The sequence below is a fragment of the Crocodylus porosus genome, unplaced genomic scaffold (genome assembly GCF_001723895.1).
Source record: "Crocodylus porosus isolate Cpor-Errol unplaced genomic scaffold, CroPor_comp1, whole genome shotgun sequence".
In the NCBI taxonomy this organism is placed as follows: Eukaryota; Metazoa; Chordata; order Crocodylia; family Crocodylidae; genus Crocodylus; species Crocodylus porosus.
The window spans coordinates 4,867,608-4,893,644 of record NW_017728924.1 but is presented as its reverse complement, the minus strand read 5'-3'; the positions used below and the strand labels follow the sequence as shown (position 1 = coordinate 4,893,644).

Below are 26,037 nucleotides of genomic sequence, written 5' to 3'. Positions count from 1 at the left end.
AGTGTTCTTCTTTTCTTCATTAATGTTTTTTTATGGATAAGTTGGACCATTTTGCTATGCAGTGCAACAGCTTGTTTGCCATAGAAATGCTTTATATACATTACAGTGTTTTCATGAGCCATAAAAGCCAATGTGTGAGAGGGCAGTATATTTAAGTTATGTTACCAATGTGCGGTACTAACTTCAGTTTTATTACGTTAATTTTGACAAAATGGATGCTCACAACTGATGCTTACATGCTTTGGACTACAGAGTACTGTATTAGCAGCTTTAATGTGTTATCTATGCTAAAGAATTTCAGTGTTAGCTTATGAAAAAGCAGTAAGTCTTTGTCTGTCCTATTTAAATAAGATTTCAATTCATGCTTGTGTTTGTACATGTTTTACCGTAATTGCTTCAGCCCTAGAGCAGAAGTGAAAGTTGGGATTGAAATTAGACACTAATGCAATGACCTGCATCTTTTTGATGATTTTGGAGGCTGGGTTTTATCCAGCGTTCTTTAAGGATAATAAAATTGTGTGCCTGGTTTTCTCTTCCCTCGTGCTTTGGAGTGCTAATCGAGTGAGAAAAGATATGGCTAATAGAATGACATTGCTCTCAAAATATTCCTAACAGTTTCATTCAAACAAGGCTTTTAGCTTATAATAGGGGATAATTTAAGCTTTATAGCATAGTAAGATATTAATCAGTTGCTTCCATATCCAAAACCCAGTTGGATGTGTATAACAGCTGTAGTATACAAAAGTCAGTATTTTTCAATCCTTGAAGTAGTTGGAATGGGTTATGATTGTAAAATCCATTTTTCTTTGGTCAATTTTATTTGCAAAGGCTTCTGGTCCATGAGTGGTTTGCAGTGCCTCTATTTACTTCCTTTAATGCCTGGCTTAGAATTCTGCTGCCCTTCTTCCTGTTTTTCTTTTTTTCATGAGGTTTTAGCATCTACCTTCTTGGACTTTACTTCTAGAAGTAGTCTTCACTCAGTTTCTGTGACCGAAATGTAAATCATTGCCATATTTTCCCCTAAGATCTACCTGTTGGGAGCCCTTCATCATGTGCAAGGTTTTGAGTTCAGTAGATTTCACATGTACCTAAATTCTCTAAATATGTAAGCCATTCCTTTAATTTTTTTTGTTTTAGAGTTTCATAGAAACAATGCGAAAACTCAGTTTTAGCATTAGATTCTACGAGGAGTACTGGCTGTTAAATGAGAAATTTTTGTGTTCCTGGATTGGTGCTGTTCTGGAAAAATAAATCGTCTCTGAAAGAAGATGGTAATTTCACTCCGGTTAGCATTGGAAGAAAAGTGAAGAACACCTGGTTGGATGTAGCTAATAACTTTTGTTGCTGTTTTTTTCTGTTCCTACCTAGAATGCAGAGAGAACTTATAATTATTAAAAGGATTTAATTTATGTAGTAAGAGTTTTCCTGATTTAAAATACTAAAATGGGAATGAACAGAGATGTGAACCATTTGAATATTATGCTATTAAGAGTAATTTAGATTCATTTTCTAATAGATGGTTTTGACAGCAACATTGGAGTACCTAGGAAAATTGTATCAAACTATAAAATACTTACAATATGGTCTGTACAGTACAGCAATTCTTAAATTATCTGAACGCTTCTAATGGATATTGAAAATATAATTTGTCCTGAAAAGACTGCGTGAATTTTCCCTTACTGCTACCATATCAAGCTCTACTCAGTTTCTTCTATTATTGGGCATATTCTTTGTTATCTTGCTGTCAAATTGCTTGTTTTTAAAAGACAGTACATACTTTGTGTTCTTGGGTGCCTGCATTAAGTAGTTTATGAAAAGGTGGATGAGTATTCCACTTTGTATTTTACCAAATGGCTTAAGTTGCTGGGCCTAATAATCTTGAATGTTTTATGGGTGAAGTAGCTCATGCAGAGTAGAAAATAGTGAAAAGAAAGGTTGACGTTAAAGTATCTACTGTCTCTTTAAAAAAAAAAAAATATATGATTCTGTCCTTTTACTTGTCTGCATGTTTTTTTCCTGTTACCTTTCTTGCCCTACTGCTGGCTCATGCAATGCAGGAGATTCAGGATGGACACAATGGCTATCATTCTGAAGCAGAAGCTGATCAGGTGGCAAGTCTTACTCCTCTTTTGTTCATTTCCTGTGTAGAAGTTGCTGCTTAATCATATATGAACAGTATATAGAATCTTCCTTTGTCAGGAAACTGTAGAAGAATTTCAGAGTGGTCATTGTCTGTTAAGACTATCTCCCCTTTTACTCTTAGCCCCTATTAGTAAAACAAACAAAACCAAAATTTGTAACCCAAGAGGAGCTGTTATCATCTCCTTCATCTCCTTTTTATCCCAAAAAAGGAGATGAAACGGGGTCTCTGTGGAGACTCAGATGTTCAGGTACCTCAACATTTATAGGGATTGCTGGCATTTTCAGAACATCAAAATAGATAAATATCAGTGTTTGCACTGATGCATGAAAGAATAGAACTTCATGTTAATTCAATTTTGCTGGCACCTTAATTTAACAAGATTAATGGATAACGTTTTAAAGAAGAGTTTTCTAATAGGACAGGGGTAGGCAACCCCCAGCAGGGGCGCCAGAGTGTGGCAAGCAAAGGATTTTGCTTGGTGCACAGCTTTGGGGCAGATGGTAGGGAAGGGGCCGGGGTTGCCACAACAAGGATTGCGCCCCTCACAGCCCCCCTGCTATCTGCCTCTGGCATGCCCACTTCTTACAAGCCAAGGTGGTGGGTGTTTTTGGCGCACTGCCCAAAAATGCTACTGACCTCTGTAATAGAATATTTTTTAAGAAGGCATACAGATAGTATAAAAGATTAATTTAAAGCAATGACAGCATTGCACAAAAAGGCTAGATGAGTAGTTTATATACTTCTATATATGTTGTTAAGAAAAGATCTGCTGAAAATAATTCCTGATTCTAAATGTTTCTAAAAACATTAAAGTAGAGGTGCACCGATAAAGATTTTCTTGGCCAATACCAATAGCTCATTATTAACCAGCCGTATCAGCCAATACCGACCTGATAACCAACTTACAGGAATGCAGCTCGGCAGCTTGGAGAGCAGCATTTGGCTAATAAGGCTGTGGGGGGGAAGGAGTGTGGGGGTGCAGGTACAGGCCTCCATGGTGAGGGAAGGAGTGGGCAGGGGATTGGGGCTGAGGCAGGCACTGCCCAGCCAGGACAGTGAGTGGGATGGAGCTGTGGGCGGCTCATTCAGGGGGCATGGGGAGGAGGGGCAACTCTCAGCCACTGTATGTAACACTGGGGGAGGAAGGGGCGTATGTGCCCCTCCCCGCCAGATATGCGTGCAGGGTGAGGGCAGGGTTGGGGCCAGAGGTGTGCCAGCCTCTTCCCAGTAGGGGGGCTGGGCTCAGGGCAGGCTCAGTTGTGTGGGGCGAGCAGTGGCGGTGCTGGGAGGGGCTATGGTGAATTTTAGGGTGGCTACAGTCCCCCAAAACTCCCTAACAGTGCCCCTGGTCAGGGCACTCAGCTCTGTTGCCTTTCCCTCGGGAGCACTATGCTGTGGGGTGGGCACTGGATGCACAGCCAGTGCAGGGCTCCTGAGGGAAAGCCAGCAGAGCAGAGTACACTGAGCAGGGGAAGCACTTGGGGGGGCTGTAGTCACCCCAAAATTCCCCATAGCCCCCCCATAACCACCACTCCCTTTGCCACCATTGCTGCCACCTGCCCTGCGCAGATGAGCTCTCTCTGAGCCTAGCCCCTGGCCTTAAGTCTGCAGCAGGCAGCCTGCCCTCGCCCAGGCACAAATCCGGGGGGCACATGCCCCACATGCCTCCTCCAGGGTTGCATGCAGCAGCGGGGAGCCACCCTTTCTTCCCCTCCCCTGCATCGCCTGCCCATGGTTCTGCCCACTCCTGACCCTGGCGTCCCATTTACTCCCCTGGCTGGGCAGTGCCTGTCTCTGCACCTTCCCCACTCTTTCTTTCACTGTGGGAGACTCGATCGGTCCCTTCCCCCACCAACAGATTTACCAGATTTACCAGCAGGACGCTGCTCGCCAGGCTGCCTGGCTGCAGGCATGCATACAGTATTCATTGGTGACATCAGCTACACCAGCCAAAAAAGGATGATGATGTTAATTTTCCTTTTATCAATGCCAGTCTGCTGTGCGACCAATATATTGGCGAACCTCTAAATTAAACACCCTCTACCCTAGGAAATTGAATTTTCCATGGTGTAAGATGCATTTTTCCTGGAAAAGGTGGTTTAAAATTAAGGGCATCTTATACACCAGAACTACATAATGCAAATTAATTGAAATCATTACGATAAAAGTTGCCCAAACTTCAATCAAATGTAATTTCAATTAAAACTTTCTTCTCTCAACTTCTGTCCTTTTTGATGTATATAGAATGCATCTTACGCGCTAAAAAAAAAGGTAAAATTCAGCCGAAAAGCCCCATTTTAAAATGTAGAACTTCAGATAAATTAAAGCAAAATACAATGCATTGCTGCTAAAACACTACCAGATTGTGTATGAAATGATGCATTGAAGTTCTTGTAAACATTTGATGAAAAATTCCTAACTGCATATGCATACCATTTCTGGTGTATAATTCCTCCCTGATTCATTAAGGGATTTTTTGTAGACTTTCTGCATTTTTAGTAAAATGTGGCCATGTATAGGAGGGAGGAATTGTTTTCACAGTATATTAAAACTTTCTTTTTCTTTCCAAATACTGTATGGGACTCTATGTGCTATACAGAACACATTGTGTACTGATGCATCTAAAAACATGCAACTATTCCCAAATGCATGCTGGTTCCTCCCTTTAGTTCACTACTGGGTACGTATCTTGTATAAAAAATTTGTTTTGAAGACTACATCAGTTATTACTCATTGGAGGCAAAAGTAAACTCCGTGTTCTTCAAATGTACAAAACCTGAATTTTTTCTTCAAGTTGAGCTTATCAACCATCACGTTAAGTTTGTCTGAGCTGTAAGGGCTCCATCTCTGAGACCAGCATGTCTGGAATTTTTTAAACATGACAACAGTGCATCCAACAAAGGATTGGCATGTCCTGATGGAATTATTGCCCATTTACATCAAATGAGCAATATTAATTTGCAAAAAATATATTGATGTAACTTTTTAAAATTACCACTTTTTACAACAAAGGAGTCGTCATGGTGTATCTGCTTCAGGAAGGAAGCCCTACTCAGTACTTCTTGCCACTTGCATACGATGTCATGGAATAGAAGTTATAGCATTGCACTTAGGCGCTGACCAACAAGGGCACATGTTTACCTTCAGACGCATCTATAATCTCAGTGACTGTTGATCCTACACTGCACCTTCATCTATGGTAGAACTGGAAGTGTAAAATTATGTTAGTGAAGAAGATCATCAAACAAAAAAAGCTATAACCTTATACTAAGAGAAATATTTAATGATAAATCTTTCTTGTTAAAAAGAGCAGATGCCCTGAATCCTGTTCCACACTGTGTAAATCAGAAATACAAGGGAGATTACCTGTGCCTAAATCTGTCTGTGTTCCCTTTCTTTATGGCTTTCTAATTTAAAATGTTCTAACTTGCACATGAGATTGGTTCAAAACATTTAAAATGGAAATCTTAAGTTCTCAGCAAGCATCCTGAGTAATATCAGCTGCTTGTATGATCGTTAAAATCCTGCAAGCCCTGCACTAAAATCTTCAGTAGATGACAGACCTCAGCTCTAAATAAGGGCCAAGTTGGGCTTAAGTGAGTGGTTTCATTCCCCTCGCTGATTCGACATTAAGTAAAAGCTTTATGATGAAGCCCTTGATTTAAAATGACCAGTCTTTCAGTGTCTTCTGTTTTTCAGTGTCACACTGTTCTCAATCTGAACTTCTAGGTCTAAAATCTCTATAAAGTGCCTCTGACTTTATGGCACATACAGCAATATCTTGTCAAGTAGGGTATGGTAGTTTCTGACTACTGGTTTGTTTTTTGTATTTTTTTGATAGAATGATAGCCTTTAAATGTTTTATGTTAAATAAATAAATACAGTAAATTTTTGATATACGGTTCTTTGAAATTAAAGTATTCGCAGTTTTAATTAAGCTGTTAAGAATAGAAACTTTTATATAAAAAACCCAACAATTTTAACATATTCCTTAATAGATAAAAATGTCCCAAATGCAAGCTTTCTTCTGTAAAAGGCTAACCATTTTTTTTTCCTATTTTTTGGGCTGGTGTTACTGCTTGCGTTTTGGTATGTTATATATGTAGCTAGCTATGTTAAAACTAATAGTTGTCTTAATGCTTTGTTACTAATAGTTAAATGCTTGCATAATAAATAGCTACCCAAGCTGTATGAGTTTTTTTTAATAGTTTATTGTTTAATGTGATTGTGTTCTGGAAAAAAAGATAAGTGTCCTGTAACTTCATAGCAGAGGCATTTTGTATCAAAATGTGTCAGTGCTATGCAAATGGGAAGTGAGATTTACTTGTGGCTTTGGATTTCTGCCAGGCACTGAGAGATGGGAACAAGCTGGCACAGATGGAAGAGGCACCACTTTATCCTGGAGAATCAATCAAAGTTATTGGTAAGTGTAGCATTGAGCACTGCACTGAGTAGCATTAGATCATTTTATGCGTAAACATAAAGTGAAGTTATTTCCTGGTGCACTGTCTTATTTATTCTATAATTCTAAACTGAATTATCAAATTGGTTGTTGATTTTTCTTAGTTATTTGATGCTAAATGCTGGGCTGGGAGTAAATTAGTTAAAAGGTAAGTTGTTGTGTGAGCTGCTTTTTTTATAAGCAGCTGATTCCCATAGATAAGTTAGGGGAGAGCTTTTGTGCTCAAAATCTAGTTTTTCCTTAGTTTCAACAACTCAGAATTATGCCAGTAAAGAAATGAAAATGCAATGACTCCTGCTGAACTTCAGTACAAAGTTTTTCAGTCTAATAATCTGTAGTGGCAAATTGTAGTGGAGTTACTATACAGGTAAATATTTTTGTAGCGACCACAAAACAAGCCACTAATTCAGCTGAGATTTAAATTCCATCTCTAGATGTAAAAGATGGCACAGTAGCTCACTGTATTCAAGGCCAAATTTTTAAAACTCTTCCCCTTTTTTGCACGTACAATAGCTGTATACCTACTTATTCCATTTAAGCAGCCCCAGAGCGGTGCTATTAGTGTCAATTTGTATATAAAGTAGTTTGAAGTTTAGATGTTTGTTTTTTACTGGCATCATACAGTTATGTGAAACAAGATTATGTAGTGGTCAGCGTATTTCAATAAATGGAGATTTTTTTAAAATTAGTTTGTGCTGTAATGTATACAGTTCCAATTTAAGTGATCCTGTTGTGAAATTTTACTTAAGCAACTTGCCCAAGATTCAGCGATAGGTCAACTGATGCTTATGAGCCTTTCCATATGGCTGAGGTATGGTGCTACAAAAGATTATGCGTTGGCTCAGAGAATACTGCTCACAGCTGTGAAAGTCTGAAAAGGGTATAAATGGGACTGTCTGGGGGTTTTTTGTTTGTTTGTTTTTTTGTGAAAGGAAGAATCCTTGACAATTGAGAAACCCTCAATTCTGATTAGAAGTGGATGAGATATGGACCGAACTGATAGGAGATTATAGGAAATTTCGCCAAATGACCTGTGTTCTGTGCCACTTAGATTTTCTTATATGCAAGACCCCACAAGCTAAGTTTGGCCCTTTAGAAATGCTGACATTTTAGAAAATGTGCCTGTCATTTCATTAACACGCAGCAAAAATGCTTTGTATGATCTGGGAACAGTGCATGAGGCCATCTCTGCATTCTCTTCAGTAGGCTTATTCTGCACATATTGTGCAGGACTTGGGCATTTGATTATCATCTTTTGGGGTAGGAATGCAGAGGACTTTTTCTATTAAATCAAAGCTGGAGGGGTAGCAGATCAGTTGTACTTTTGAAATGACTTCATTTGTAAGGTGTTATATCAGTCTTTTAGCCAAGTTAAAGCTGCAGGAAGGTATTATATAAAATAGATGATTATAGCACAAATATCTATCGTAACAAAATATTTTTGATTTGTGTATTTTTTTTCTAGCTAAAGATGTCATGTATATCTGTCCATTTATGGGAGCAATCAGTGGTACGCTGACAGTAACGGACTACAGGCTGTATATCAAAAGCATTGAGAGGGTGAGACATTAAGATCTATATACATATTTCTTCTAGCTAGAATCTTTTCTATGCTGCCAAGCAGCTACAGACTTGGTTTAAATTTTAAATGTAAAGTTCCACAGCCATCAATCCAAATGGCAGTATAAATTATTGTGGCAGAATACACATTTTGATGTGCAATGTACTGGATTTTGTAATTAATTTATTATTATTTGAAATTGATATATTTTTTTTTTTTTATCCAAATTCCAGGATCCACCTTTTGTTCTTGATGTTCCCCTTGGAGTAATAAGTAGAGTTGAAAAGATTGTGGCACAGAGCCATGGAGACAACTCCTTTGGGATAGAAATTGTGTGCAAGGTACATAGAGACTTAGTTCCTAGGAAATACATCTTATTGCTTAAGGGTTTTTTTTATTTTTATTTTTTTTGACAGGCACCTGCGTTATAACTTCCATTGCATGTGGAAGAAAGCACAAACCACCATGAAATATTTAGGTGCTGTAGGAAGTAGTAGAACCTGTTCTCAGCACTGAGCTAGTGCCACAACATAACAGTAGTCTGCTTGAGGTACCAGTTTTGAATGAGGCTTAACAGAATTAAATGCCAAGGTTTTCAAACAATTTCATGGCACTCTTCATTAAATTAGGAATTCATAGATTAGTACGAAGGGACCTCAAGCGATCATTTAGTCCAGCCAAGGGTTGAATCTGCGACCTTGGTGGTATTAGCACCATGCTCCAATCAACTGAGCTAAATGGCCACTAATGTAAACCCTGCCAGATTTCTGTTTGATTAATTATACTGTTCATACCTAAATTCCTCCTTCAGTTTCAGTGAACGATGTATTTCCCTTCCTTCTGTGCACTGTTAAACACTTCTGCATTTCACCACAGTGCTGAATTCACGGGAACAGTGCTTATTTGTACAGCATAGTGGGACCTTCCTGAGGTTTCCAGTATTTTCATTTTAGGACAGAACCTTGTTAATGTGTGCATCTAGGTTGGAAGCTGACTTGTCTTGATGCTAGTAGCCAGTGTGCTTGGTTTCAGTCATGTTTATAACATCTGCTATTTTTAGTGCATCAAACTGTGTAGAAAATAAGATGTGTTTTCTGACAGGATATGAGAAACTTGAGGCTTGCCTACAAACAGGAAGAGCAAAGCAGACTGGAGATTTTTGAGAACCTCATAACGCGTGCATTTCCTGTCTCTAATGGGCTGGTAAGTACTAAAACAAGTAGAGGAGGCCCATGTCTGTCTGTCATTGTTGGCTTAGGAAGCGTAGGTGGAAGGAAAGCAAATACTTCATAACAAATTTATGAAGCTCTTGGTCTGATATATCACAAAGCAGACAGATTACCTTGGCTTGATTTCCTTACTGCAGTCATTTAAAAAACTGCGAGCTGGCTCCTGCTACCTGGGCAATCTGTGGCACTAATGGCTGGGAGGTGATGCTCCCACATCTTGTATAATTAATTAAAAAAAAAAAATGTTCAGACTGGTTTGTTTAAGCTGGGTGTAAAGATTTGCCTACTAGGGCTGATGAAGGAGCAGCTTTGTTGAATAATATCGTAAGCATTTTTCTCTAACACACAGAATATCAAAATTAAGATCAGGTGCCTTCCTGAATCCACTGCCCAGCAAACAACTCTTGAGCACAAGTGGCTTTACAGTTTGAGATGGTGTACCATATCGGTCTGGTCTTGTGCATAGAGATCTGGACTGGGAATTGGGAGACCTGGCTTCAATTCCTGACCTTGTCAGTGGCTAGTTGTTAGACTTTGGGCAAGTCACTTCACCTCTCTGGGGGGGGACTGCCTTTTATTTTGTTAGATATTCTCCCCCCACAGTACTAGATATTATTTAATCCTGATTGGGACCCCTGGGGCTGCTGTGAAAATAGTTCAAGATTCTTTGTTGGAAATGACTCGGATCTGGACTTCTGGCTTCTATCTTCTGAGGCAGTTATGCTTTAGCATATTAAAACAGAGTGTAATTTTTGTTTTTGTTGCTGTTGTTTCCAGCCACTTTTTGCATTCAGCTATAAAGAAAAATTTCCTGTCAATGGCTGGCAAGTTTATGATCCAATGGCAGAATACAAGAGGCAGGTAACTTATCCCGATATTAACCTCTTTATTTTTATTCTTATAATCTTTTAAACCTAATTTTAAAATTCTTCTTAGAAAATTTTGAGGACATATGGGCACCTGGGTACTTAAACTTAGTCTTTTGAATTCCTGTTTAACCATCCAAAAGCTGATTTTGTTGGAGTGGCAAACACCCATAAACATTGAAATACGTAGTGTTAGCAGTGTTAATTACTTGAATTATTTTTATTCACGTTATCTAAATATGTACATGGAGACTTAAGTCTTCATATCTGTTTCAGAAAACTAATACTACTACACATATTTACTATTAAATAAGCAGTAGTTATACAGATGCGTATGAGAGAAGTGTAAGAGGGTCTGATATCAATCTCTGAACTTTTTGGAAGAAAATCACTTTTTCTATTTTACACTAGTCTAATATTTACTTTAGTAATGACCCATCTAATGATGACTACTTTTTAAATGAACTGTGGGCCTTATTTCGCCATACTGTCCCACAGTCTTAAAAAAAAAAATACATTAGGAAATACCTCAGTGCTTTTGAAGCACTAAAGTATATAAAACAGTGCACATAGCATTTCTTTTAAAGCATGTAATGATGTATTCTTTTTTTGTCTCCAAATAGAGACATGCAAAGATCTAGCATTTAAAAAAAAAAATGAAAATATCTTGCTTCTGCACAGGGTTTGCCGAACGAGAGTTGGAAAATATCCAGAATTAACAGCACTTTTGAACTCTGTGATACTTATCCTGCCATCCTTGTTGTGCCAACCAGTGTGAAGGATGATGACCTCTCAAAAGTGGCAGCGTTTAGAACAAAAGGAAGAGTTCCAGTGAGTAAAACTTCTACAGTTAGGCATGCGTTCACCCTGCGTTTGTTACCTGGCTTATAGAAGTGAGCTGAGATACCTTTAGGGTTTGTTGTTTGTTTTTTTTAAAGGCTTTTTAAGACTGTAATCCAGCTCTTTCCTAAAACAATAATCCAGCTCTTTCTTAAGTCACGTAAAATAGAAAGGGATGCATGAAAGTACAAGGGCTAGTTTTTGGTGCTGCAAGGAAAAGGTTTTTTGTTTGTTTGGGGGGGGTGGTTTTGTTTTAATGTGGGAGGTTCTCCAGGCTGAGTTAAATCACCTTGTGATTAATGAGTACCACTGCTCTGTAATACCTTTGTGAATAGAAGTAATATGCTCTCCTCTTGTAGAATAGGGACAAATTTGGGGTAGGATGCAATGTGTGCTGTATTTCCCTAAGGCCGGTTGGTAAATATCTGAGAGGCTATTATTCATGGAGGAGACTATATCCCTTTCAGATGCCTGTATTAAAATGGGAAGGAGACATTTACAGAGAAAATGGCAATCGCATGAAGGGGAGAAAGGTTGGGAAATTTAACTTGATGTGCTGCAAGAAGTGAGTTGCAGGAGCTTGAACTGGGGGCAGGATGTCACAAGGTAGACCTGTATTTGAGTGCATAAATCTCCACATTCAAGTAGTTTCCTTTTCCAACCTTTAGAAAACCTTATTACTGTACTTAAAACACTTTACTATTTTAGTTAGAAGGTAAAAATTAAAACTGTTACTTGAATGTACAAGGCACAAAATCATAGTTTAGATTCTAAACTTTAGAATTTGTTTTGAGCTGACTGAATTTTGGAAGCAGCTATGTCATGATTTCAGGTAGCATGTTGTATACTTTTGACCCTGTGTATGGTATGAATTATTATTGTTACTGAAGCTTTTATGTATCATTTTACTGGGGAGTTGGACCGTGGGATTAGGCTGACTGAAAAGCTGCTCTTAGAACCCAAGTTTTTCAGGTGGTACAGTGTCCTGATACCAACTCTTTTAAATCCAGGTGTTATCATGGATTCATCCCGAGAGCCAGGCAACCATAACACGCTGCAGCCAGCCTCTGGTAGAACCAAATGACAAACATTGCAGCGAAGATGAAAAATACTTACAAACCATAATGGATGCCAATGCCCAGTCGCACATGCTTATCATCTTTGATGCCAGGCAAAATAGTGTTGCTGTTACAAACAAAGTAGGTGATGTAATGTAATACTAAAATTGTACTATTCCCATCCTAGTGTGTAGAAGCCCTGGTCTTAGACTGGACTCCGTTTTACCTGACAGATTACCTTGCTCCCGTATTTAAAAAATAATGTATACTTTCAATGGATGATCATTTCTAGCAATAAAGCAATGCTTAGGGAAGCACTTTAATATCAAAACATTCAGTCAATTATGACTAATTCTTACGATACTACTAAGAGCTATTTCTATCCCCTGATCAAAGATGCCTCAACACAGAGGCAGAAAGAGTAAATTGTTTGTAGTTATATGAGTCATGATTTGCACTTATCAATTTTCCAGCTCTCCATCTTGTACTTGTACTGCAAGACCATCCGCTTGTCTAAATAACTACATCTTGCAGAAGTACTGGAATATCTTTTGGCATGGACCAGTTGAATCCAAAGCCATCTAAAAATAGAAATTTTAGTCAGTGGTGTCAGTAAAAGAAAGCTCAGGGAGTTGAAGAGATGGGCCAATATTTGTGCTGTGCAGGCAGAGCAGGAAAATATTTCAGTGAAGTCCATCACACCTGAAAATGCTGCAGTGGGTTTCTTATTTATTGGGCCTGTTGTAGTGTCAGCACACTGAAATGGAACAGAAACGTGCTCTCATTCGTTTGATAAACATTTGGAAAAAGGTTTTGTGTTTTGCACAGGTTTAGACTAGATAGATAGCAAGGATGCAAGAGGGGATTAAGGCAGGCCAGAAAGGAATTGGTTGCAGTAGGCCAAATGGAAGAACACCAAATTGTTAACAAGGGAAAACAGGTGTGTTTTTGGGAGGTGTAACATAGAGGCTGTTTTATTTTATTTTTACTAGTTCCCATTTGTGTTAAGAAAACCTTAAAACACGGAAAAGTTGATAACGTTATACTAAACTCACGCACCTTTTTCTTTTTAAATGACAGGTAAAAGGTGGAGGCTGTGAAAATAAAAGTTCCTATCCTAATGTTGAACTGGTTTTTTTGGACATTCATAACATTAATGTGATGAGAGAATCGCTGCGTAAGCTGAAAGAAATAGTTTATCCTACTATTGATGAGGATCGGTGGTTGGCTAATATAGATTCAACACACTGGTTGGAATACATAAAGGTAAGACGCATGAGATGTGATGTCAATATGTTCTTGGCTTTTTAAAGCAACATATTTGTATTTCTGAGTACAGAATAAAAATATAATTTATTATTGAATCTTTTTTTGGCTAAAAAGTTTATTAACTCTTAGTTTTATTGTGAGTACAGATAGATGTTGCATGTTGTGTATTTCGTCTTGTAGGCATTGGGAAATGCTGAGTTAAATCTCAGTGAAGCGTTAGAATCAAGGTTGTTGCTAGCTAGTGTTTATTTTTGCTCCTTAGCTGGGATATCAGGGTTATCCTTTCTTTTGGAAAACTGCCATGAGAATTTCAAACTGTACTTGGTCATCTGCCAAAGAGACGTCATTTTGAACTATTGCAGCCATCCTTATTCATCTACCCCAGTAATGCAGCATCAGCGTTTTTACTCTAGACATTCATTTATTTCCATGACCCAAACTCCAATTGGAAAACAACTGGACTGCAATTTACTTTATTATTTAGCATGCTATTAAAATAACGCAATATCATGTTAAACTCGACTATCTGTTTTAGCCAACCTCTGCAAAGTTTGCTTTAACAAGTTTCCTCCCACTTTGGTGTCAAATACTGAAGAAACAGATTTTAAAGTGAAATTGATTTTTGTGCAGTTTCAGCTCAGATGTCACTCACGCAAAGTATTTTTGATGTGCTTACCTGCATTACCCATTTCGGCCTAGCTCTGGTAGTGCTGCTTGTTAATTGCTGCAGAAGAGCCAGCAGAGGGAGCAAATACTTAGATTTATCTGAAAAATCTATTAATTTGGGGGAGCTTAATTTTTTGTCAGTTAGAACTGAAATATTTTAAATCAGATTTAAATATTTAGAACCAGTATCTTTTTCCATCTAAGTTTATCAGTTCTTAAATATGACTGTCCATTTAAAAAAAAAAAAAAAAAAAAGGTATTCATTTATAGCCCTAGTATTTGCATTTCACCCCTGCTTTTAATTCAGTGGGGCTTCTTTGTGATACTAGGTCAGGCTTGGACTGTGAAATCTCTTGGTTTCGTAGTTAAGGTTTGAGTAGCCTGAGACACGTGAAGTCTGGATACACCTTGTGGGGTGATTCTGACAGTTTCAGGTGGTTTGGTCTTGACAGCTCAAACTGTGACTTCATCTAGTATTGTTTAGAAACTCTAGTATTAGGTACACTTAGAATTAGCTGGAAGGATTATTAACACACAAGTTATTCTATAAAATAAAAATATTTGTTTTAGTTTCTTAGAAATATTCACAGATGAAAAGTTTTGTCTGAAGTGGAACAAAACGTTTCACCTCCTTCCATTGAGTTGCTGAACTAATGTGTTAGCTGTCTTTTTTTTCCCATTTTCTGTTCACTGCATGTATCTACTCTTGCCTCCTCCTGTAGTTTTTACACTAGTGATAGGTTGGCATCTATATCATTATTAGTGATATTTTTTTCTAGGAGAGTATAGAGAATGCTTCTTTACTTATAAAGGAATCACTTTCCTGTTGCTATCATAAACCCAACAAAGAGTTGTTTGCAATGCTTACACGTTTTCAGTGCAGTATACATTGTCTGTGACTTATGCACGTGAGTTTTACAGCTAACCAGATCATATTGCAGGCCCTGTAATTTCTTAATAGAAGCTCTAACCTTACTTGCTAACAGTTCTTTCCTGGCATCCTTCAGTTTAACTGTAAAAGAGCAAATGCAATGAATCTTTGTCTTTAAAGCCTGAATGGCTTTCAAGGCTGGGCTTGTGAAAGCACAGCTGCTGCAACAGATACAGGCTTTCCTGTTTCCAAGAAATGTTTTAGCTTGCCTTGGAAAGGAAAGATGCCAAATGTCTCATGAGATTCCTTATTCTGATGTCAGTAGTCCTGCTTCCAGCTGTTTCTCTCATGTATAGCTCAGTGCCACATGGAGTCACGTTACAGAGACACATCTGCGTAGGGAAGAGATGACCTGAAGTTTAAACAAGCAAAGAGCAGCCCAAACAACTTCCAAAGGGAATGAGACTGTTGAAATCAACAGTGAGATTTCATGGGAATAAGAATTACATTAGTGGCCACCATTTTTTGCCCCCTGACTTCTGAACCCAGGCATTTTAATAGTAAAAATATAGATGCATTCCCAAGATGAACGTAACATGTGCTCCGTCTACCAGCAAGTCAGTACAGGCAACTCAGAAGCCAAACAGCTCAACCCACATGTATGTTTGGGTTGCCCAGAGCTACTGTTTTGGCTTTGATTAGCTGGAAGTATTGTCCTTCTCCTGCTCAAAATTAAATTCTGAGGAAGAGTAGTTCACGAGAGAACTAATTTCTTGAAAGGATTGAACTCTATTTGGTAGCTTCCTGAATGGTCTGTACCACCTTATTCATGTTTTCATTATAGTCCAGAATTTAGAGAGACTCTAATTTTAAGCAAAAAAATTGTTTTGGTCGCACAGAAACGTGTGTTGCGTTCTTAGTTTACAATATGGTATTCTAGGACTGCGGAATAGGGCTTTGGGCTAAAGTGGTGTATAACATGCTACTTTTTGGGGGTTTTTGTTTTTAAAAGATGCTTCTTACTGGAGCAGTCAGAATTGCTGATAAAATTGAATCTGGTAAAACATCAGTGGTGGTACACTGCGGTGATGGCTGGGACCGAACTGCCCAGCTGACTTCATTAGCCATGCTTATGTTGGACAGCTATTATCGAACTATCAAAGGATTTGAAATTCTTATAGAAAAAGAGTGGATAAGTTTTGGACATCAGTTTGCCGTGGTAAGTTAAAAGAATTAATACAAAATAATCTCCTGCAGATGTTTTTATTTTTTTGCCACTTGACTTGTTGTTTTGCAGCATTTAGATTAATGTTTCCTGTACCTTGCTGTGTGCCAGCAGTCTGAGCTGTCTCAGAGAAATCAGACCAATTCACTTCTAATAGGAAAAAAGCTGTATTTATGTGAAATGTTAATATATTAACTTGTGCACAGCATAATTTACCAGAAGGAAAAAATTGAAGTCAGTAATACAAGGCAAATGTCTAGATATTTCTGGAAGAGTAGAAGATTGTGAAGCATGATGAAAGAACTTAGTGAAGAAATAATAAAAGGGGGAAATGTTGGGGAAAAGATATGGCTATCATGTAGGTAAATATATATATTGGTGCAGTCTTTGTCTTACAGCAAGCACAGTGTACGTGCACATGTGTGTTTAATTTGAACTAGCAAAGAGGTAGATTATAAAACCTTGTGCAGCATACATGACTTCTAGAGGCTTAGGTGTAATAACATGTGGGTATGGAGAATAATCTTAGTTTCAGTACAGTTTCAGTAACTGTTTCAGATAGTTTATTCAGTATGATAAAATGCCAGATTCACTGAATCTGTACTTCTGTGGAAGTGAGGTGGGGAACATGGATTCCCAACTATTTATTCTGTTCATATAAGCAAGGCAGAAGTCCTTATGTGGAAACTCTGAATTGACAAGGGAATTTTGGGGTTTAGTCAATGTTCATCGTATTTGTAAGGTGAATGTTTTAAATGTTGTTCATGTGGCTGGCATTCCTGTCTCCTAGAAAGTAGGATCACAAACAAGTCAGGATTTGGGGGGGAAGTGGAAAGATAGAATTTGTCACATTCTTCTGAGAGCCAGCCTCAGCTGTCTCTTTGGTATTAATGATGTGGGTGCTGCTTTGGATGGATGCAATTGAAATGAAACATTGCTCATTCTAATTTTCAGCGAGTAGGCCATGGAGATGATGATCATGCAGATGCTGAAAGATCTCCCATTTTCCTTCAGTTCATTGATTGTGTTTGGCAAATGACAAGGCAGGTAAGAAAACCTGGCAGTGTATTTGTATTGATATCTTCAGCTTTTATACTGGAAATATAATCCATGTGAAAGGTCAGATTTCCTTTAAATTAGTGTAATAATGTATTTTGATTGATAAATTTAATACCATTATTAAATGCATAATTACTGCATCTCTTTTACCCAGCATGATGAGAAATGAAGTACTAGCATGAAGCCAATAAGTAAGCGTCTCTTGTTTGGAGTAGAGTGACTTGTATTTCTGCATGTTGAAGTATGGCATTATCTTAAACCATTTTTACATTTAAAATCAGTGTGATTTGATTTCTTTGCTCTTTTAAGCCTATGCTCTTTAGGGCTTTTTTTTTTTTTTTTCAATAGAAACTCAAGTGACCTGGGTGTACTGGGCAAAGTATAGCAAAGGAAGCATTCAATCTTAGTATGCGCAGATATCACTTTTTTTAAAAAAAATGTCATGATGTTGCAGTCATGAACGTAGAGCATATTCCAGTCCTGGTCATTTTTAAAAGGTTTCTTTATACGTTCGTGGGCGTCATCGTTTCAAAAACTTTTTATTTAAACCAACTGCTTTCAATGTTATGAAAATCTTCTGCGTGGCCTGGTATAAAGTCCACTGCAGACTTTTCCAGTCTTTGTAGGCATGTGTATTTCAGTGTTGACATGCTGTTCAGTACAGCCAAAAACATTTTTAAAAAAATCTCCGTCTCTGAGAAAAGTTTCTGTTACTGAGAATAGTAACTAGCTGCCCAGAAGAGAAACGGTTATAAACATCTGGAAGGATCAAAAATCCATTAGAGAGCAATGTAATTCAGAACAACTTCCTTCTGTTTTTGTGATCTCCCTTCCCTCCTCCTACTTCTTGCCTTATAAACTGTTTAGTTCCCTGCTAGTAAAAGGAGGATGAAACATTTTGCTGATGCCACATCTGTGCAAAATCTGGATCCAAATAGTGTTCTGAAATTCATAAATAGGAATGGTATTGAGAAACTTTAAGGCTCTAATGGGAAGGAAATGAACATGTTGTCTTAAGATGATCATATCCACTTATTTTTTTGTGTTTTAACTCACTTCTGCATGTTTTAAGTCAGGGCAGGCATGTTATGGATTTGGGGAAAACTGTGGTCCTATTTTAGCTATATGTAGGTAAGTAGCTTATAAAATGAGCTGACCTAAGATGCATATTAGACAAACGTGAAATAGTCCAGAACTACATCACGTGATAAGTATTTGTAAAGGCTGTAGGAAAGGTTTTCTTTTTTGTCAAAATGTTTCACTTTCTGAGAAAGTAGTTTCAGTGAGATGAAAAAACTTCCAATTGGCCATAAAGATTTAAAATCCTGGAGAATATTTTCAAAATTATAAACCTCAATCTTCAGCAACTTTGTATTTTTCCAAATTTTCCAAGCCTTCATGGTAGCTGGACAGTAAAGGAAAACTTGAGAGAAACGATGTGATGTTGAGCCTTAGAAAAGAATAGATGCTTTAAGTGGTTTCTTTATTAATAAATTATGATAATAGCGACTGACTAACTTAAAATCAGGAAAGCCTATGTGCAGCTGGTTATAATTCAAGGGAGATCAACACTATTATGAAAAAACCCTTAAATCTTCTTGGAATTATTACATTTCAAAGCAATATCTTGCCACATCTAATATTCATCATCTTATATATAGAAGCAAAATACATTCAGTTTGGCATGAAGTTAATGTCACACTGTCTGGTAACAGCCAGGACTTGTCCCTAGGCAGAGATGTACATGTTACAACAGTGTGCTCTCCTGGGGTGCTAGTTCTCATGCACCTTGACTCAGTCCACTTCCATGAGTATGAGAACCATAATCAGGCTGGATCTGACCCATGGAGGGGCTTTGTCCAGTCTGTGGCAGGTCCCTTGATACTGCCTGGCCCAGGTGCTGCTCAGCCTGGCGCATCCTGCCCTCCGCTGGGCATGCAGCAGGGTTGGGGTGGCTCCTTCCAGATGCTGCCACCGCTGGCCCCAGCCCCGCAGTACCAGGGTGTGTCCAGGCTTGGCAGCAGCGGTGACACTGCGCAGAAACTTTTGCTCAGCATGGGGGAAAAGTGGCCTCTCCCCATCGCTGCTGTTGGGAAGGTCTTGCTGCAGGCACCCGGAGCCTGTGCCGCGCCAGGCTGCCTTGCGTCTCTGTCACTGCCACCTTTTGGGCTGCCTACGGCTGCTCTGCACAATCACTGCTGCTCTTCAAGGCAGCCCAGAGGCAGTGGTGATGGAGACACGGGCAGCCCGGTGCGATGCAGTGAAAACTGCCTGGCAGTGGTGATGGGGAGGGGCTGCTTTTTCTCTGCACCAAGCAACAGTTTCTGCCCGGCGCCGCCGTGGCTGCTACTGCTGAGCCCAGACAGGTGAGTGCGGAGCAGGTGCAGGGTGCACTGAGTCGGGGCCATGCACACAGATCCCTGCTCTGTGCCCATTTTCTGTGATTCTGTGGTCCCTCACCCCTGCTGTGTGCTCATTGCTATCGTGCAATCTTGTCTGCATATACAATGCAAACACGCACAAATCAGGACAAAATATATGTATTTTTTAAATAAAATATATTATGGTGGATGCTTGATTTTTAGAATATAATTTGGGGTTTTCCAGCTCCAAGATGGCAAAACCTGCTTCCCAAAAGGAGTACTTCTAGGGGCAAGGAAAGGGACTGCTGATGGCAAAGGTCAGGGGTTAGGGGGTGGGACTTCCCAAGATGGTGACCAAGGGTTGGGGTGCTTGTCAAGGCGTGGGCCACCCTTGCAGCCCTCAGCAGCTCACCAAAACCTATGAAGCGTTCCTCCAGCCAGAATCATTGCCCACCCCTCTTTTAATGGCATGTATATTTACTCATTATTGGATTGGGAGAAAATGAAGGTTTCATATGGGAGTTTTTTCCATCTAAATCCTCAAATAGATGCTAATCTGCTTGGAACCTGAGAGGAAAAACATTTTAGGTCAGTGATGATTTTTTCAGCTCCAGTAATGGTATCCTTATAATCTAGATCAGTGATTCTCAACCAGGGTGCTCGGGTACCTGGGGTGCTGCTAGATCCTTTGATGGCTGCCGAGAGGTGCGAGAAGAGTAAACCAGGCTTAGGACTCTCCAGGTTTTTAAGACCCAGGGAGACAAAGCCTTGGCAGGGATCATCTACTTGGGGGCTGGTCCTCCTTTGAGCAGGGGGTTGGACTAGATGTGACCTCCTGAGATCCCTTCCAACCCTCATTGTCTATGATCCCCCACCCTTGTGTAAATTAATGTTTTTAATTGGGTGCCACTCAGGTCACAAAAGTTATAGAGTGGTGCCGTAAGCTCAGTGAAGGATACCTCGGGTCCAAAAAGGTTGAGAACCACTGGTCTAGATGCACCATTTTTCCAGAAAAATAACTGTTATAGCTAAAGGTAAGGTTTTGACATGCTGGCGTATGGGATTTTGAATGTGCTCCAGTGGCCTGGCACAGCGTCGAACCCAGATGAGACGAGTGCACGTTAAATGAAAGGGAAACCCTTCAGGAGAGGCTCTCTTACAAATCATTTCCAAATCGCACTTTGAACCTTTGCACGTCAGTTTTGATGATCTGTGTCAGATTGCTACTGTGCAAAGGTGGGGACTGAGTGAGCTTAAGGATCTAGTGGATTTTTTTCTACATGCAGGTTTTTTTGTCATGCTTTTGAATATAACTCTATTGTGAACATGGATACATGGGAAAAGGGTTGAAACTGAATTGCTTACAAGACCATTTCTTAAACAGAGAAAGCCCCTTTTTTTTCTTTATAAACAAATATTCCATGTCATCCAACTCTTTAATTTCAAGACAAGTAACGTTTGCCCTTCATAAACTGTAGATAAGACTGAAAAAGACTTTCTGGGTCGCTTAGTTCATCTCCAGGCAGAATTGCTGGGTTAGTCCTCAAAGCAACAGTTAAGTGTTTCATTTAAACCCCCTCTTGAGGCACTCTGAGCAGAGGTGTGAAACGTCCTCCTTAGGCACATTAAAGGACAAAGAACATGAAACGTTGATTTCTCCGTGTCAAATATTCATATTTACCTACAGAAGATTAATTCTTCATTACCAGTCTATACAGTTGATGTTTAGACCTTTGCAAAAACTTCTCATTATGGAAGTGCTGCAATTTTTGGTAAAACAATGCCTTTGTATTTGAGTCTGTCACCATACTAATTAGATGCAGAGTTATTTTCCCTTCTGGAAGTGGCATTGGTAGACAGTCTAGTACAATATGACTTGGTTATTGATGGAGAACCCTTCCTCACTTGAATGGGTAACAGGACTTGCAGTTTAACGTCTTTCAATTTTCCTCCTAAAATTGCAGCTATGTCTTGGATTTCACTTCTATAAATGTCACTTTTTCTACAAATTTACCAATATTTTGTCTCTGGTACTTTAACACCTCCATGAATAAAGTACATAATGGTGAGCAGTGACAATGCTTCTTTCATTTCAGATGTAAGGGATTTACTTTCTAAATGAAATAGAAGAAGGATTAAAGGATTATTGTACATAGTTGATGATAACTCAAGGGGAGAAATGGGGAAAAATGTGAATTGGTTTGGTGGAAAGAAAGAAGTGTTTAAGTATATATTAAACACATGATGTGTGCAGTAATCTTCGCTATCTTATTCATTACATATTAGCTTAGAAAATAAAACCCTTAATGCTTAACTCTTAAACTTTTTTTTTTTTTTTAAGAGCATGTCCTTTAACAAAGAAATAATACCTCTTGAGGAAATGTTGTTTGTGGGTTAGAACAGGATGCTCCCGGGCAGGGCTTGGATCCACTGCCATATGTCGGGGACAGTTAACTTGTGGGTTTATTTACTAACCTGCGTCTGTTTTCTTTGCACACCAGATATAATGCTTGGTTCTCCGGCTAAAGTATGTAACTCTTCAGATGAAAAGTGTGAAGTACAATAATATTGAAACTGCTTAAGCATTTGTTATACTCTGTAGACATAAAACACAATTTTTAAAAATTCCTCTCATTTTTTAGTTATTACACAAAGAAGTTTTTCCTTATTTTGCACACTAACGTCTTAACATTTTAACAATCTATTTTTTTCCAGTTTCCTGCAGCTTTTGAATTCAATGAACTTTTTTTAGTCACCATTTTGGATCATCTTTATAGCTGCCTCTTTGGGACTTTTTTATTCAACTGTGAACAGGAGCGTGTGAAACAAGTAAGTAGTACGCTGCTTCAGATTTGACATGTTGTTTTTATGTAGACATGCTTTGACCGTGAGAGAGAAGAAACATTTTGAGCATTTGTGTGAAGCATTATCTTGTCATCTGAGTCACAAGAGGTGGCCTGGGGAAAAAAATAAGTATAGCCATATACTAACTATCCCCTGATCACACTGAGGGCTGCTTAGCCACATGCCACATCATCATCATTTGTTGAAAGAAAATGTTTTCCCCTTTTTTTGTTTAGGTACCACAACTTCCACCGTTTCAAAGGCTGTTAACTGATGTTCTAGATCGTGTCCCATTCAGAGCACCCACCCCAAAATACCCCAAGCATAGCCCTTTACCAACACAGTTTTGATCATCTCTAGCAGAGCTCCCTACCTCATATGCTTTTTCCAGTGCAGTACCTAGTGGGGCATAACTTAGAGCAGAAATTGAGCATTGATGATAAAATGTAGAATTGAAAGATTGGAGAGACTTCTTTATATAATAGTGACGTTAGCACTATCAGTACTTCTGTGGAGCAATTTGAGACTAAATAAAATGTGCCATAGAAGGTGGAAAGTATTCTTAGTAAAACTTAAAATAACTGTCCATTAGTATATATAGCTTTGTTTTTTCTGGTTTGACTGACTGGTGTAGTAGAAAAATTTGCATGTGTATACCACAAGATGGAGCTAAATAATATATTCTTGGCAAATAAATGGTTATCAGACAGCTTGCTTTCACAAATGAAAAATCTGATGCAGCTCCCTTTCTAAAAAAAAATGCAATTTAAGACACAACTGTAGTGGAAACAGCTGCTTTATAGCATTGAAGGAGTGTAAAATGGCACTGGGAAGCTGATAAGAATTCTAATTTTGCAACTTAAATGGAATTGCTTTATTCATTTATTTTATTACATAGGTTTGAAAATACAAACAAAGCTAAAGGTGGACAATTAAAAGCACACCATTTAGACAGATGTAAGCCAACAGCAGAAAAACATTGTTTTGGTTATTGCAAACTATCTAAAAATTAGCAAAAATATAATTTTTAAAATATTTTTGGGTTGGCCAGTGGTTAAATCTGGATGTGACTGGCTATAGATACTGCTCCAGTTTAGAGGTGGGAAAGATGTTTTTTACCCTCTCTTCCTCAAGTGATATAGGTAGTGCAACAACCTTCCAGTCGCAACTAAATAACCAATCAAATACACTTGAACTTCCATCCTGTTCCTGACTGACCTTAAGGGAGAAGATATTCCGGCAACTTTGGGTACCACAGATACTGAAATGCTCTGAACACTTGCTTTATTGTAGTAAATAGGTAGCTACTGTGTTTCCTTGTTAAAATTACTCCACTAAATGGTGTGAATTTTTTTTTTTCCTCTTCCCATGATAACGGATAAAAAGTACATTTCAGAGTTGTAAAACCATGACAAACGTGTCCTAACATAGATGTAATGTATTGAATAATTAACAGAACAAAAGAATAGTGTTACCATATTTTCAACTGTTGTGCAAAAATGTAAAGATTTTGAAATGCATATCCTAAAATACCACTCTTTGTATTTACTCAGGAGATAAGCACAAAGACTGTATCGTTATGGTCCTATGTTAATAGTCAACTAGATGACTTTACAAATCCTTTCTATGTAAACTATGAACACCATGTCCTGTATCCAGTTGCCAGTCTGAACTACTTGGAGTTATGGGTAAACTATTACGTCAGATGGAATCCGAGAATGCGGCCACAGGTACGGGTTGTCTGTGTTTGGTTTTTGTTTCCAATTAGCTACCTACGTCTGTCAGTAAAAATGAACTGAACAAACAGACTTTGACTTCAGTTACATATTTGGACAAAACAAGCTATTCCATTAAACTCTTCCATGTGGAAAAGTTCTCCAAGCTTTTAGAACGATAAAAAGAGGTGATGCTCTAAAACAGGAGCTGGTGATGTGCTAAAATTGTACCATAACATTGTCTTCACTAAAGTTACAAACAAGGAATGTATGAAAGAAAAGTACTTAAAGTGTTCTTATTCTACTCTGGTTGTGAAAGCCAAGAAATTAACACTATTATCAGCACAACACTTTTATAAACCAGGAACAGGCAATATCCATTGACTGACACTTCCTCAGCCCTGTTGTGGGGGGATCGGCTGTACAGGTGAGCGTTACTGTTCAGTCTCTGCTCATTCAGCTTTTCCCGCTTGCTGAGCCTGCTGAAACAATGTAAATCGTAGCAGTAATTTCTGTTGAAAGTGGACTGACTTCAGTTCGTTTCAAGGACTGTCTTGGTTTTCTGTAAGCTGATAACAATTTTTAGGTTTCCTTTGGCTGTTCAATGACAGTCAGTTTGGATACAAGTTGCCTCAGCATTCGTTTCTTTATGTAATTGATTTGGGAGTACTTGAATGAACATCTTGCGGCACTAATACAGTCTCTGCTTGCTAACTGTGAACCTCCAAGGGGAGGGAACACTTCATTCGTGTCACAGCCATAATCTGTCTGAAGGCGTGACACGTTTCTCGTTAACGTAACACCCTGACGTATTCCCAAACACATTTGGAAAGTTATCAGTGTTTAAAGGTATTGCTTCCAAGCATCTTTCTTCTAGCAGCTGGAAGGAAGAGCCATTGGACACCTGTTACCCAGAGGCTGTTGTGCAAGATGAGCTCTTAAGTGAGTTCCAGGGACAGAACCGACTGACGGAAATCCAGGCACCCTGCCCTTTGCCTCGGCTGGGGGTGCCTGGGCTACTGGATTTCTCACCCGGACACTTTGTCCTCCTTCCCGGTTGTTATACCTGCTTCTTAGGAGGCTTAGGGCCTAAGCTGTCATTTGTCTATTAACTTTATCAAATACTGGAATAAGGATTTTAATCTTTTGTGGAGTTCTCTTTGGTTTATCTTACAGTGCATATCCCTTGAGAGAGCAGATTTTGCACTCTGTTTGAGCAGTCGGTTAATACGTTTTAGAGTAATTAAGGTTGGCCTACAAGTGTATCAGCTCATTGTACTTGTTGAAATAAGGCCTGCAGGTACCAATCGCAGATGAGAAGTTGGATGAGCTACAGTCTCCAAGAACATGCAGAAAGGTGGTCCCTGTGCCAAAGAGGGTAGTAGATAGGTTGTAACATGAAGAGGGGGGTTGAGGTAAAAAAAATTCTTATCATAAGTTAAGACTAGGGTACAATTAAGGTAACCAGATATCAGATGGTTAGAATGGCTTCTGCTTACTGACTGGCTGCAGTTACCCGAGGGTACTTTTGTGGACTTCTTGGTTTAAACCAGGGACCTCAAGCTCACCTGTGTCCCCAGGCCAGCTCCACACTGCAAGGAGCCTCCCGGGCTGGATCCGGACCTGGTAGCAGAGCTGGGGGTTAATGCCGTTGTTGCTTGTCCCCTCTCTGCTGCTGACATGTGCCCACTGGGGCTTTGCCTCTGGGAATTTGGTGTTGGACCCCTCCCCTGAATCCCCAGCTTCCACAGGACCCCACGCGCTGTCTGCCTGACACCTCTGGCTGAAGTGAATGGTCACAGAATCAGTGCAGACTGCTGGTCTTCGGCTGTCTGCAGGAAGAGGTACCTGATCAGCAAAACCAGC

The 26,037-nt window shown here is 39.0% G+C and overlaps 1 protein-coding gene across 4 annotated transcripts in view; it reads left to right on the top strand.

Moving 5' to 3' along the window:
* Positions 1-26,037, top strand: part of MTMR1 (myotubularin related protein 1) — a 41,173-nt gene that overhangs the window by 3,749 nt on the left and 11,387 nt on the right. For 2 of the 4 annotated variants that reach the window (XM_019540254.1, XM_019540253.1), the window contains 13 exons: positions 2,058-2,108; positions 6,491-6,566; positions 8,071-8,165; positions 8,400-8,507; positions 9,268-9,369; positions 10,173-10,256; positions 10,943-11,092; positions 12,112-12,300; positions 13,240-13,425; positions 15,978-16,184; positions 17,145-17,237; positions 22,328-22,441; positions 24,010-24,186. In XM_019540254.1, the coding sequence (XP_019395799.1) occupies positions 6,521-6,566; positions 8,071-8,165; positions 8,400-8,507; positions 9,268-9,369; positions 10,173-10,256; positions 10,943-11,092; positions 12,112-12,300; positions 13,240-13,425; positions 15,978-16,184; positions 17,145-17,237; positions 22,328-22,441; positions 24,010-24,186 (1,551 nt within the window). In that variant the 5' untranslated portion in view covers positions 2,058-2,108; positions 6,491-6,520. The remainder of the gene's footprint in view (positions 1-2,057; positions 2,109-6,490; positions 6,567-8,070; positions 8,166-8,399; positions 8,508-9,267; positions 9,370-10,172; positions 10,257-10,942; positions 11,093-12,111; positions 12,301-13,239; positions 13,426-15,977; positions 16,185-17,144; positions 17,238-22,327; positions 22,442-24,009; positions 24,187-26,037) is intronic. The other 2 variants (XM_019540256.1, XM_019540255.1) reach the window with 1 other exon arrangement.